This window comes from Argopecten irradians, chromosome 10, assembly GCF_041381155.1.
Source record: "Argopecten irradians isolate NY chromosome 10, Ai_NY, whole genome shotgun sequence".
Lineage (NCBI taxonomy): Eukaryota > Metazoa > Mollusca > Bivalvia > Pectinida > Pectinidae > Argopecten > Argopecten irradians.
Window position 1 is genome coordinate 17,643,680 of NC_091143.1, and position 12,629 is coordinate 17,656,308.

The 12,629-nt window shown below is 38.7% G+C and overlaps 1 protein-coding gene across 1 annotated transcript; it reads right to left on the minus strand.

Annotated features, from left to right (window-relative positions):
• Window positions 1-2,715: 2,715 nt before the first annotated feature.
• On the minus strand, window positions 2,716-12,139 carry LOC138333287 (uncharacterized). The gene is made up of 3 exons (XM_069281569.1): window positions 11,470-12,139; window positions 8,944-9,090; window positions 2,716-7,000 (listed from the first exon to the last, which is right to left on the minus strand). The coding sequence occupies exons 1-3, from the start codon at window positions 11,672-11,674 to the stop codon at window positions 6,510-6,512; spliced, it is 843 nt and encodes a 280-aa protein (XP_069137670.1). The 5' UTR covers window positions 11,675-12,139; the 3' UTR covers window positions 2,716-6,509.
• Window positions 12,140-12,629: the final 490 nt, after the last annotated feature.

Consider the following 12,629-nt stretch of genomic DNA (forward strand, 5'->3'; position numbering starts at 1 on the left):
GATCAACAAGATGGCCGACCGGCGGCCATCTTGGATTTTGATAGTTAAAGTTTGTTACCGCTATTTCTCTGAAAGTGTTGAAGGGATCTTTCTCAAATTTCATAAGTAGGTTCCCCTAGGGCCCTAGTTGTGCATGTTGCAATTTGAGACTGATCGGTCAACAAGATGGCCGACCGGGCGCCATCTTGGATTTTGATACAAGTATGAAGAAGGATGGATCATCAACACCAAAGATTCCGTGAATTCGGATTTTGATAGTTAAAGTTTGTTACCGCTATTTCTCAGAAAGGACTGAAGGGATCTTTCTCAAATTTCATATGTAGGTTCCCCTAGGGCCCTAGTTGTGCATATTGCAATTTGAGACTGATCGGTCAACAAGATGGCCGACCGGCGGCCATCTTGGATTTTGATAGTTAAAGTTTGTTACCGCTATTTCTCAGAAAGGACTGAAGGGATCTTTCTCAAATTTCATATGTAGGTTCCCCTAGGGCCCTAGTTGTGCATATTGCAATTTGAGACTGATCGGTCAACAAGTTGGCCGACCGGCGGCCATCTTGGATTTTGGTAGTTGTAATTTTTTTACCACTATTTCTCAGAAAGAATTGAAGGGATCTCTCTCAAATTCCAAACGTAGGTTCCCCTTAGCCCCTAGTTGTGAAAAAAGGTTTGAGACTGATCGGTCAACAAGATGGCCGACAGCCCGCCATCTTGGATTTTGATAGTTAAAGTTTGTTACCGTTTTTTTCCAGAAAGTACTGAAGGGATCTTTCTCAAATTTCATATGTAGGTTCCCCTAGGGCCCTAGTTGTGCATATTGCAATTTGAGACTGATCGGTCTACAAGATGGCCGACCGGCGGCCATCTTGGAATTTTGATAGTTAAAGTTTGTTACCGCTTTTTCTCAGAAAGTAATGAAGGGATCTTTCTCAAATTTCATATGTAGGTTCCCCTAGGGCCCTAGTTGTGCATATTGCAATTTGAGACTGATCGGTCAACAAGTTTGCCGACCAGCGGCCATCTTGGATTTTGGTAGTTGTAATTTTTTTACCACTATTTCTCAGAAAGAATTAAAGGGATCTCTCTCAAATTCCAAACGTAGGTTCCTCTAGGGCCCTAGTTGTGCATATTGCAATTTGAGACTGATCGGTCAACAAGTTGGCCGACCGGCGGCCATCTTGGATTTTGGTAGTTGTAATTTTTTTACCACTATTTCTCAGAAAGAATTGAAGGGATCTCTCTCAAATTCCAAACGTAGGTTCCTATAGGGCCCTAGTTGTGCATATTGCAATTTGAGACTGATCGGTCAACAAGATGGCCGACCGGCGGCCATCTTGGATTTTGGTAGTTGTAATTTTTTACCACTATTTCTCAGATAGAATTGAAGGGATCTCTCTCAAATTCCAAACGTAGGTTCCTCTAGGGCCCTAGTTGTGCATATTGCAATTTGAGACTTATCGGTCAACAAGGTCGCCATCTTGGATTTTAATAGTTACCGCTATTTGTCAGAAATTACTGAAGGGATATCTCTCAAATTCCATGCATAGGTTCCCCTTGGGCCCTAGTTGTGCATAGTACCTTTGGGACTAATCTGTCAACAAGATGGCCAAGCGGCCACCATCTTGGATTTCACCACCGTTTCTCAGAAAGTAATGAAGCGATCTGTCTTAAATTTCATATGTAGTATGTTTGAAAAAGTTTGAAAAGCAGGGAAAAGATCCCTCTTTCCATTGTCAGACATAGATCATTCTTTGGTGGGCGCCAAGATCCCTCTGGGATCTCTTGTTTCTTATATTTATATTTCGTGTATGTGTTACCTTAGAAGTGCTTCTCACTTCGTGCCAAAAAGGGCACGAAGTCTATAGAGCAAAGTGCCTGCGGTAAGACGTTAACCCTCGCACCCACAGGCTACTTTAAAGGCTCCGCCGGCGATATCGAATATCGAAGGAAAATCAGTCGTCGCCCAACGTCACGGTTAGTGCACAAACACAAAAGCTCCTGTGTCGTACTTGCCCCTAATCCAGGACGACTTATCCTTCTCATAAACGTCCTTGGCATTTGCCTATAATTTTCTCAATTTCCAAGCACCCGATTTTGAATTTTACGGTAATGCAGTAACACTCTTAACGTGTCGACGCTTCCCAAATTGGTATGCTACCTAAATTGGTACACTTTTAAGTTTTAATATATATATGAAGCAGAATTTTCAGTTACATGTACCTCTGGCGTGACATCGATGTTTCTAGAAGCTCATAGGGACAACCTCGATACTCTAGGGGTTAGACTATCTCATAGAGGGGGAAAACCTGAAGGAAGGTAACAGGAAAAAAATCTGAACCAATCACAGACCAGCAAAACTGTGCATTGAAGATCACATGCAGGGAGAGTGACGCCCAACTTAAAAAGCCACACAGTCAACCCTAGTGTACCGTTATACGTCTCTAAATATCTAAATTACCTTTTTTGTTCTATTGCCTCCAGTTTTACTTTGATATAGTACAGAGGTGTACTGTAGAGATTGTAAGTGATCGAACCCCTGGGTCGTTTTCGTTTATTCGGAACAACAGTTCGACCGTTTGTAAAAGTTATTATTTCAAGTATAAATACTGACGGACCTGCAGTTTAGAATACAGGCCTGTCAGGGCTTTGTCAAAGCTCGTCTGAAAACAAAATAAAAGCACCAGGCCCATCTTTAGTTTATAAACGAACAACTAGGTACAACCAGTCAAAGCGCATAACCGACAACGGCCCTGTAGTGTATCGAGGTTGTCCCTATGAGCGTTACGAAACTTAAACAATATCTCGATTGGAACCCGTCACATAGCGATCATACATAATTTTTCGTTTCTGAAATCAACGGCTATACCAGAGAAGTAACAACTGTACTATCTATATCTCTGCTAAAACTAAGAGCCTAGCTGAAACGTTATTTGGAAAAAAGTGTTGTGTGGTGTAGTCGCCCTAACAGGAATACCTGAGCATCAATAAATTACATAGTTGAGAACAAAGGATCCTTCATGAGATGTTATATCAATGCTGTCGATATTTCTCTGGACAGTTGACCGCTTTACCAGTCTACATGATGACACCGTCAAAAATGTATTAGAACAATACGGGAGACTCGTTTAATTAGTAAAAAGTACGGAGATGCAACCAAATTCACAATCTTAGAATGCCCCTACTTCGCCGGTATTCGGATATGGAACGTTAACAAAGGCTATACTAACGCGGAATCACTTGTCGACTAGGATTCATTTCGAAGACAGAAACTAGATGAATTAAACAAAGGCATCCATTTCATAAACCGAGAACTAGGAACAGCCTCCTAAAGCTATCTAGTAGGCAGGTTTAGCGGACTAGGATATGGGGTGCATCCTACCAATGTTTAACGTCCAATAAAAAGCCAGGGTAATGTTAAGACGGCCTCCCATGTATGCTGTGTGTAGCGTGTATGTAGTGCACTGCGTGTTTTGGGAGACTACGGTATATCTTGTATAGTGAAACTCTTGCCCTTTTTATAGTGCTATATCACCGAAGATTGTCTCCGAACACACCAAACAACACGCCCCACCCGCCCCCCTTTATGCTGGGCGCCATGAAGGAGCTGAAACTACCACTTTTATAGACTATGGTGTAGCCTTCCTGAAAGGGGCAAGCGCTCAACAGAAGGCCAAAAGTGAGGCGGTGTCAAGGGAGACTCTAGGAAGAACAAAGTAATTTAGGGAGAAAGAAAAGATAAGATCCTAAATTTAGTCGCCTTTTACGATCATGCAATAGGGGCAGCAGGTACAATTCTTACGCCCTACCCGCAGGGCCATGTTCGGATGAAGGACCTTGACGTAATATGCCCGAGATTCTCCAAAAAAGAAGAGAAAAAACACCATCATATACCTACGACGATCGTCACTACAGAATAGATAACAAACATCGTTATTCAGCGTAAAACATGAAGAAGGGACCAGTGGTATACATTAAAAATAGCATCAGTTCAGAATATCTTAATTAGACTCCATTGAAGACCAGGTATCTTGTAACACCAAACTAAAAAATAGATATCATCTCTTATCATTTGGAATATCCACAGGAGCCCTAATAACACAGAAGAAAATAACAACAAAATCACAGAAATCTTTGCGAGACTGAACAGTATGAACTTCACCCATATATTATTTTAGTTGGAGATCTAAATTACAAACAAATAAACTGGGAGACAATGTCAACGTCGGTTGGACCAAACCATCTTGCAAAACAATTTCTGTCTACAATTGAAGACTGTTACATGTTCCAACATATTAAGTAACCTACTAGAAGGTCAAAACAGTAACATCTTGGATCTGGTCATCATGAAGGAAGATGTAATTGTAGAAAATCTAGAATGTAATCCTAGTCTAGGCTACAGAGACCACTTAGTACTATCATTTGACCTTATCGTGTACGTTGACAGTAATCCTGGAAACACCCCATCCAAGACATAACTTCCACAGAGGAGAATAGGAAAATATAAGACATTATCTTACCATCTAACAACTACGTGATATTGTCAAAATGTCTCGGTAGCCTGGAAAGTCCTCAGCCAGCACCTTGTTAAGGAGATAGAGGAGCATATTTCACTACATATAGGTGAACACCTTAGAAATTCAAAACCCTTTATAACCAAAATGACCAGGGACGCAGTCAGATAGACTGGCCACCAGTCTCTAGAATATTAAAGGGACAATTCACTCAGGCTAATTCTTTTACATAACCAAGAAGTGAAATATGGCATAAATGTATTGTTCTATATTTCTTATGAAACAAATAACGTTAAACATTGACAAATTCCGCGTCATTGTTAAGTATTTTAATTAATATCGTTGAAATATCAAATCGTTGATCAATACGATTAAGCAGGTAGAATATGGGCGCTGTACCTATACCCGAGCCAAAGTCACGCACGTTAAACAAATGAACTACATAACCACTGCGAAGGCGATAAAATGATTTTGAGGCAAGATAATTCACCTAATAAGGTAAACAAACTATATTCTGAGCGATTTGAGCAGTTATAGACAAAAGTTGCATTACTCTACGAGCAAGGGACAGGGTTCGGCATACAGGAAGTTCGACCACAATGTGTAATTTCACACACATGTCACCACCATGGGCTTTTCAGGCACATCACAGTAAAACCGACTGATCTAAATTCCATCAGAACTGGGGTTTTCCGATACATGTATAAATTTTAATGTTCTCTTAGAATGAATTGTCCCTTTAAAAAAATATCATCAAAGTTTGGCTTGGTTATTTTTGTCTGTACTACATGCCTCATTCAAATCTTCAAACTAGGAGGAGATAATCTAGTAAAGATCTGCTCAACAACTTAGGGTCTGGTAGCCAGTACAGCAGTCAGACGGAAATAGATATGTTGGTCCAATTCATACACTGTTAATTAGCTCACAACTTTGCCGATTATGAAACAGCTAGAAACCGTGCTACACAAGATTTTGAGACAGTCCAAATATTAATATAGAGAAAGTCTTAGCTTACAAGATCAAAACTAATACAAAGTTATCCTAGAAATATGATCGAGCCGAAACTAACAAAGCCACAACCATTGGGACTGTTCTAATCATTATATTCAACAAATCGGTCCCGGTGTGGTCATAGATGAAAAGCTGAACTTTACGGACCAAGCTAACACAGTAGCGCATAAAGACAATCGCATCATGGGAGTCATTTTTAAGACCATCACATACATGGGTCCACAAATATTCAGAACCCTTTACAAATCCCTAGTACGACCGCAAAGAAATATTGACTCAGTGTTTCTAATATTAGAGCATCGAGTCGATATGTTATGTATATCGAAATCCATATGAAAATATAATAGAATTATGGAATATTAGAGCATTGAGCGTTGGTCCCCGACGAAAGTAAAACCTGTTTGGCATTCTACTCTAAATAAGTTAAACAGTTTAATTTTGGGCCGGTGTGGTCGAGTGGTTAAGATAAATCGTTATATTACAAAAAGCCATCCACCTCTTGGACGCGAATTCGAATACTACGTTGGGAAGTTGCCAGGTACTGATAGCTGGTCAGTGGTTTTCTACGGGTACTTCGGCTTTCCTCCACCAACAAACCTGGTACCTTACATGACCATGGTTGTCAATAGAACGTTATACTAAGACTAAAAAGTAGATATGTATGTTTAGTTTTTGTTTTTTTAGTGTCTTTCACTTCTTAAATAATGGCCGGAACCGGAGTCTGAGATCGAAATCCCGACTCTGAAATTTTTTTTCGTTGAAAAGTTGAAAAAAAAATTCGGATGGAGGGTCGGTCGGGTAACCCTAAACAAACACATTTTTTGTGTAATAAAACTCAAACCCATTAAATTTTGCAACAAAAACATCTTGGACAGTACAGTACTAATGTGACCCATCTAAATAAACAATGAATACGATTGATCGCGCACAAAATGGAAATACGATAATGAAGATATCTATATGTCAATGATCAGTCTGTAATGTGTCTAATCAAACACGATCTCTCTGAAGTGTGATGGACGATACATCATTATAAGTTGGTGGTCGGAAGTTCCGCCCTGTTGAAATTCCGGTCTCAGAAACGGACTGTGGCATTGGGGTGGGCATGGAGTCGTATGTTTTGGGTGTATCCATGGGAGATGGCATAGAGTCATACGTCTTCCTGGACTGTCGAGAAGTGAAGTAATCAGGCGTCGATCCGCGCGACGACCCGCGCGACGACTCGTCAGATGGGGTTATGGACCTCACGTGCACGCGACGAGGCGCGTGATGGTGAGAGTACCGTGGCGTCATAGCACGCTGTTTGACTATCCGATCGTCATACTCGTCATCGTCGCCTGTCTCTGGTATGAAGAGAAGACCAGCAAACACAGCGAGGACTCCGCCGACAATCGTCAGTCCCATGGAATAGCCGGGAGTAAAGGCTGCCTGAGTCTGAACGTACACCATCCATACTATCAGTCCTATACCAAGCAGACCTCCTGAAATGGCAGCAGACATAGGTGGCGTTAGTGTTTATTATAGATCTGTATATATTACAGAGTTACCGTCTTTCCAAGTTTCATAAACGTTCCCTAACTTAAAATTCTACATTGGAAAGCATTACAGAAGTTAAGGAAAAATCAACAAAGGAATTTTCGTTCAACTTCTGTAGTGTTTTCCAGTGGATAATTTTATGCTAAGGAATTCTTTAATGTTAAGAGACGTCTGCACGGGAAACATTACAAAGGTTCTTCAAGACGTATTCTTTTACTTCTGAAATGCCTGAAAATGGAGTTGAAGTGAAGGATATTTCATAAGATTAGGAGCTTTGTTTTGATGAAACTTTGGCTAAAATATTCCTTCCGTGTATATTACAGAGAGCTATTTGAATCTCGGGGAAAGTGGTGATTGATATCAGTAGTTTATGACGTCAAAGTAAGATGGACATAGGTATTAATGAATTAATGTCATAGGCAGCAGGTATGGCACGATTCTTCTGATTTACAAGTATCTGCAAAACTTTTTGTAATGGAGGCTGTTTTTACGAGCAGGCGCTAATTGATATATGTACGTCATTGATAATGAGAGCAGCGTCAAAAAGTGGGACACATTGTAATGTTATGATGCAAACTAAAGGCAAAGTCATTAACACATTCTCCCAGGAGCATATTGAACATTGCGATTTAATCATAATTAAAATTAGAAAAAATATGATCTTTATCTTTTAGAAGCATGAGTCATGGTCTGTGTTTATATTGACATAGTCACCACAATCCTATCACATTAATGTACTGTAATGTTGGATTGAAAACATATTGATATCGATTAAATGTGCGGAAACAGATGAGCACATACTGAAATGTATTCATACGAACTTAATGGTCGTTTCAATAAATGTCAAACGCTTTTATACATTGAACATCAAAAGCTTTTACTGGGTGATACTGGGTGTGGATTTATTACCTAACACTGTCGTGTATTATGTAAACTTACAGCGTAAAAATCGTCTATTTATTAACCATGAAAAGAACACACTAAGTGTAATACAAGAACAGCATGTTTATACCAGGATATGGTATAGATGTTTTTCCTGTATGAATTTCTAACGAAAAAATCCTTACATTTGTACTTTTGATAGTTGCAGAAACACCAACCCAAAGACTTAGAGAGTTCCGAAATAATAACTTACGAATGTTTCCCCTCATTAAGACTTGCTGCATGTTCCAGTAGCAAGAACTCTACATTTTAAACCTACCTATTTTTTTAATTTTTCGTTTCCAAGCTCGACGACTTTTTCACGGCGACCGAGATCCACGTGGTTCAACTGTACATATCCTCAGATCCTCCTCGAGCCTCCAGGGTTTACTATAACTGACATTCGTGGATATAACGACAGTGATAGTAACCCCTTGAGTATCGCGGATGTTCTCAGATATGCGGCTAATAATTTTATCGGTTTTAACTACCCGCGAAATTTTACCACACGCGATAATAAGTTGGTTTACAGTAACTCATGATACTATGAACCCTTATTTCTGTGGTAACAATTTCAGTGACTCAAAATGTTAGCATTGCCATTCTTCATTAATTTTATTTCAGAGGAAATTATAAATTGTTGACCCCCCCCTCCCCCCCTTAAAGTGTTAAATGGTTATATATTTTCGGTATCTTTTACAAGGTACCGTATAACTGACTATTTTCGCGGGGATGATATTTTTGCAATTTTGCGGAACATTGCTACATTTGTATAATCCCGAAAATTGTATCCGCGATATATCGAGAAACGATTGAGTCAGAAACATTGAAAGGTAGATCGCGAAAATTATCAAACGATAAAAATTTAATTTTCCCGTTTTTAGTAAAGAACTCGAACATTTTGACCCACGTAAATAACCGGTTATACATTATCTTATTTTATATACAACGTTTCCGACGTACTCACCAATTACGAAGCAGACGACCATACACACAATGACCAGCTTCTGACCCCTGGATGACTCCACGAAGACGAACGTCCCGATAAGGAACGGCGCCACCAAGTACAGTATGAAGGCAAGGATCTCAATAGCTTGGGTGGCTCTGTATTTGTCTACAGAATAGAGATACAAAATATTTTAAAATAAGATGGAACTTATCTATAACAAATTGCACAATATAACTCAAATGAAGCATCAAGGATTTTTTGAGGACCTTTCAATGATATTACTGTACATCAAGTACTTTGGTCTCCAGAATACTAGCGTTCGTTAACTTGCTTTTAAACTTACCTACTTTTGGGGTTACTATTGTGGGTTTTTTTAACATAACCATAGCACTGAAAACTTTCCGCATGTAATTTGCATTACATTTGCTGGTGAATTAGTAGTAAAAGTTGATCAGGAAAGAGAGGAAATCGAGTATAAACCAGACAATGGATTGGGTCAGGAGAAAGAAAAAGAGTGAAATATTACATTACACTGCTCCATAGGAAAACGGGTTGCGTTTGATATTATTGAATATTCTGTCCCCCGTAACTACATCACTTAGGTCTATCTATAAGAATTGGAAGTTTGGGAACCGAACGACCTGAAGGTGAACAACAATCGGACCGGTCAGTTTTAACTTCTTTTTTCTGAGTGTTAAGTAAGATGAAGACGGCCACTGATTGTGCAGTACCCTGAGATCAACATTTAAAGCCTTTTTACTGGGGCGATCGTTCAACTCTAGGATCAAAAGAATTCAAGGGTGACAATACGAAGCTGAACCGTGTTCCGAAAAGAAATATCAAAGGTATGATTTCAAAATGCCATGTTTGTTGAAAATGCTGTTGGGACAGCATGTACAATTCTTATATTCTATATGCTCATTAGTTAATTATTTGTAAATAAATTTGTAAAAAACAGTATTACTGTATTACTCGCGTTGTTTTAAAAATCAGATTTCGGATCTTTTGCCATTGGCTTGCCACTTTCCTTTCGTTCAAAAGACATTATAAAAAGTTAAAAAGGCGCATTATTTCGGGATATTATCATTTCTCTTATTCCTAACAGACCTCTTTCTTCTTTGCTTGAATTGTTTTTAATGCATTTTGCACTTTTCCCCTTCCAAATTATAGAATGTTTGAAACGACAGAAATTGACTGGGGGAATCATAATACTTTCAAGTATTTTTTTATATAAGGAACATGATTGGTCTGTTTAGAGACACGTTCATCATTATTTGAGTGATATGTTTTATATATATATATAACATAATTAATCTAATAAACAAATGCTATCTGAATGGACGTTGACGAAGTACAATGCCCCAGATATTTAGTTATAATCAAGGTTCTATCACTGACTGTGTGTGTTGTATGACCAAGAAATATCTATATGGCCATTTAAAGCTACGTGTGCCGTAATTAGGCGACAATTTTGTTGTTATTTTTTCTAATCTTTGGAAAACGATAAGGTTTGATGAATGATGTAAAAATCGTTCAAATGGACAGATAAACATGTATGATGCCTTATAAACATCTTGTAGCTACAACACACAATTTATGCACTGTTACTGACTTTATGCATGTATGTTATAGCAGCAGAAATCACATTATAATTACTAATAACACTGCAAAATATGAAATTAAATCCTATGCATTGTAAGCTTTGTTATTCTTAAAATGTTTGTAATGATCGAAAAAAATCAATACACAGAGATATACCTTCAGCCATCCTCGATATTCCAGGGGTTCCGATCACTTACGATCTCTACACCCCTGGACTATTTCATAGTAAAACTGGAGGCAACAGAATAGAACAGGTAACTTAGTCATTTGATGTACATCAAAAGAGCCGTATAACGGTACACTGTGGTTGACTCTGTGGCTTTGATGTTAGGCGTCGCTCTCTCTGTAGTCTTCAAATGAAATATTTGCTAGCCTGTGATTGGTCAAATGTTTTCCGCTGAGCTGCCTTCAATTTCACTATGAGATAGTCCAGGGGTGTAGAGATCGTAAGTGATCGGAACCCCTGGAGTATCGAGGATGACCTTCAGCCTACGACAAGTATAGGCATATACAGTGGTCCGCTAAACTTACTTATGTATCAGACTTTGATTTACCTAGTTAAAAAGTCCAATATGCAGGCAGATTTAGCGAAAATATAGAGCTAGGTATTCAGAGTTATAGAATGGTAGACAAGGGCAAGTGGTAGAATGTCAGATATTATTTACTTTCCTGCATATGGCAAAGGTATTTTTAAGTCGGTATAAACATGTTTAGTTGTTTTTGTATAGCAAATGTATCTTGAAGTCGGTATATACATGTTAACTTCTTGAAGTCGGTATATACAGGTTTTCTTATTTTTGTATGACAAATGCATCTTTGAGTCGGTATATACAGGTTTTCTTATTTTTGTATGACAAATGCATCTTTGAGTCGGTATATACAGGTTTTCTTATTTTTGTATGACAAATGTGTCTTTAAGTCGGTACATACAGGTTTACTTACCGTCTTTGTAGGACGAGGGGACCTCATCGTCGGTACACACGGAACCACTACAAGTCTGAGAGATCCACAACCCTATCTTTGTCTCGCCATTTGTATTGTTGAACATCCAGGTTGCCGTTGCAAAGCCAACCGTTTCGAATATAAACCCAATGATGATAAAGACGAGGGCAAACCTCACCCAGAGAGAAGAAGTACCACAGCACATCTTCAAGGAAACTGATGGCGGATATCACGTGGTTTCTTAGACTTTCAGAAAATCGTCATATTTTTTTCTTCACTGATGTTAACGCCATAGGTAGTCTTCTCGCAAAGTCTTTATTGATTTGTCAAATATTACGCTACTTTCATTTTGGCACACATTCGCAATTCAGATTCTGTATTTTGATTCTTGCTCATAGCCTTGATACGAGGACCTCAGTATCCAAGTAATGCTGTTCATATGCCTTACCAAACCCTTTCCATGGTATCCCCAAACATTTTACCGTAAATATGTTTTCCGTGTCTATCGTTATGGAAGCTCCATGTCATATACAGCTGATATTAATCCTATCTTCACGTTAAAATCCTGTTTATACATATTTAACAGATCACCAAGGATGAGTTTGTCGCAGTGACATAGACGTATGACGTTCAGAAGCTTTGACAGTTAACGAGGTATGAACGTAATATATTAACAGTAAGGAACTTGCATGAATTGCTATTCAGTACTTTCTATTATACGACCTCTATAGTTCACACTGAGTTACCCGTATCGAATGTGTTATAGTTAATATCGAGGTGCTAACATTAAACGAATTCTGTGCTCTATTCATATACTTACAAAGGTTTAAAAGGACATCGGCCCTTCTTCCTAAGGTTTCTACTCGTCTGCCATGTTCACGAATAATAGAAGCCGCAGGATTTACATGAAAACATAACATGCGACAACAATTTATATCCACTGTCTACTCAAATGGGTTTTCGATTTCTTGCCAAAATTGTTTTTAATTTGTAACATAAGATCAATTGACAGTACGAGGTCGCTATCCTCTCACTAGCGAAATGGAAAATAAACAATGTATTACAATTGTGTGATCTTCTATTGTGTATAATCGGTGTGTTAGTGAGCCGAAGGGTACCCAGGAAAAACATACAACAAGTTACTTATACCCATGATATTA

Excerpts from the sequence above, each read along its gene's own strand:
- LOC138333287 (XM_069281569.1), bottom strand. The coding sequence starts at position 11,674 with ATGTGCTGTGGTACTTCTTCTCTCTGGGTGAGGTTTGCCCTCGTCTTT. Across the intron at positions 9,091-11,469 it reads CCCCTCGTCCTACAAAGACG|ACAAATACAGAGCCACCCAA; the intron begins GTAAGTAAACCT and ends TCTATTCTGTAG. Across the intron at positions 7,001-8,943 it reads GGTCGTCTGCTTCGTAATTG|GAGGTCTGCTTGGTATAGGA; the intron begins GTGAGTACGTCG and ends CTGCCATTTCAG.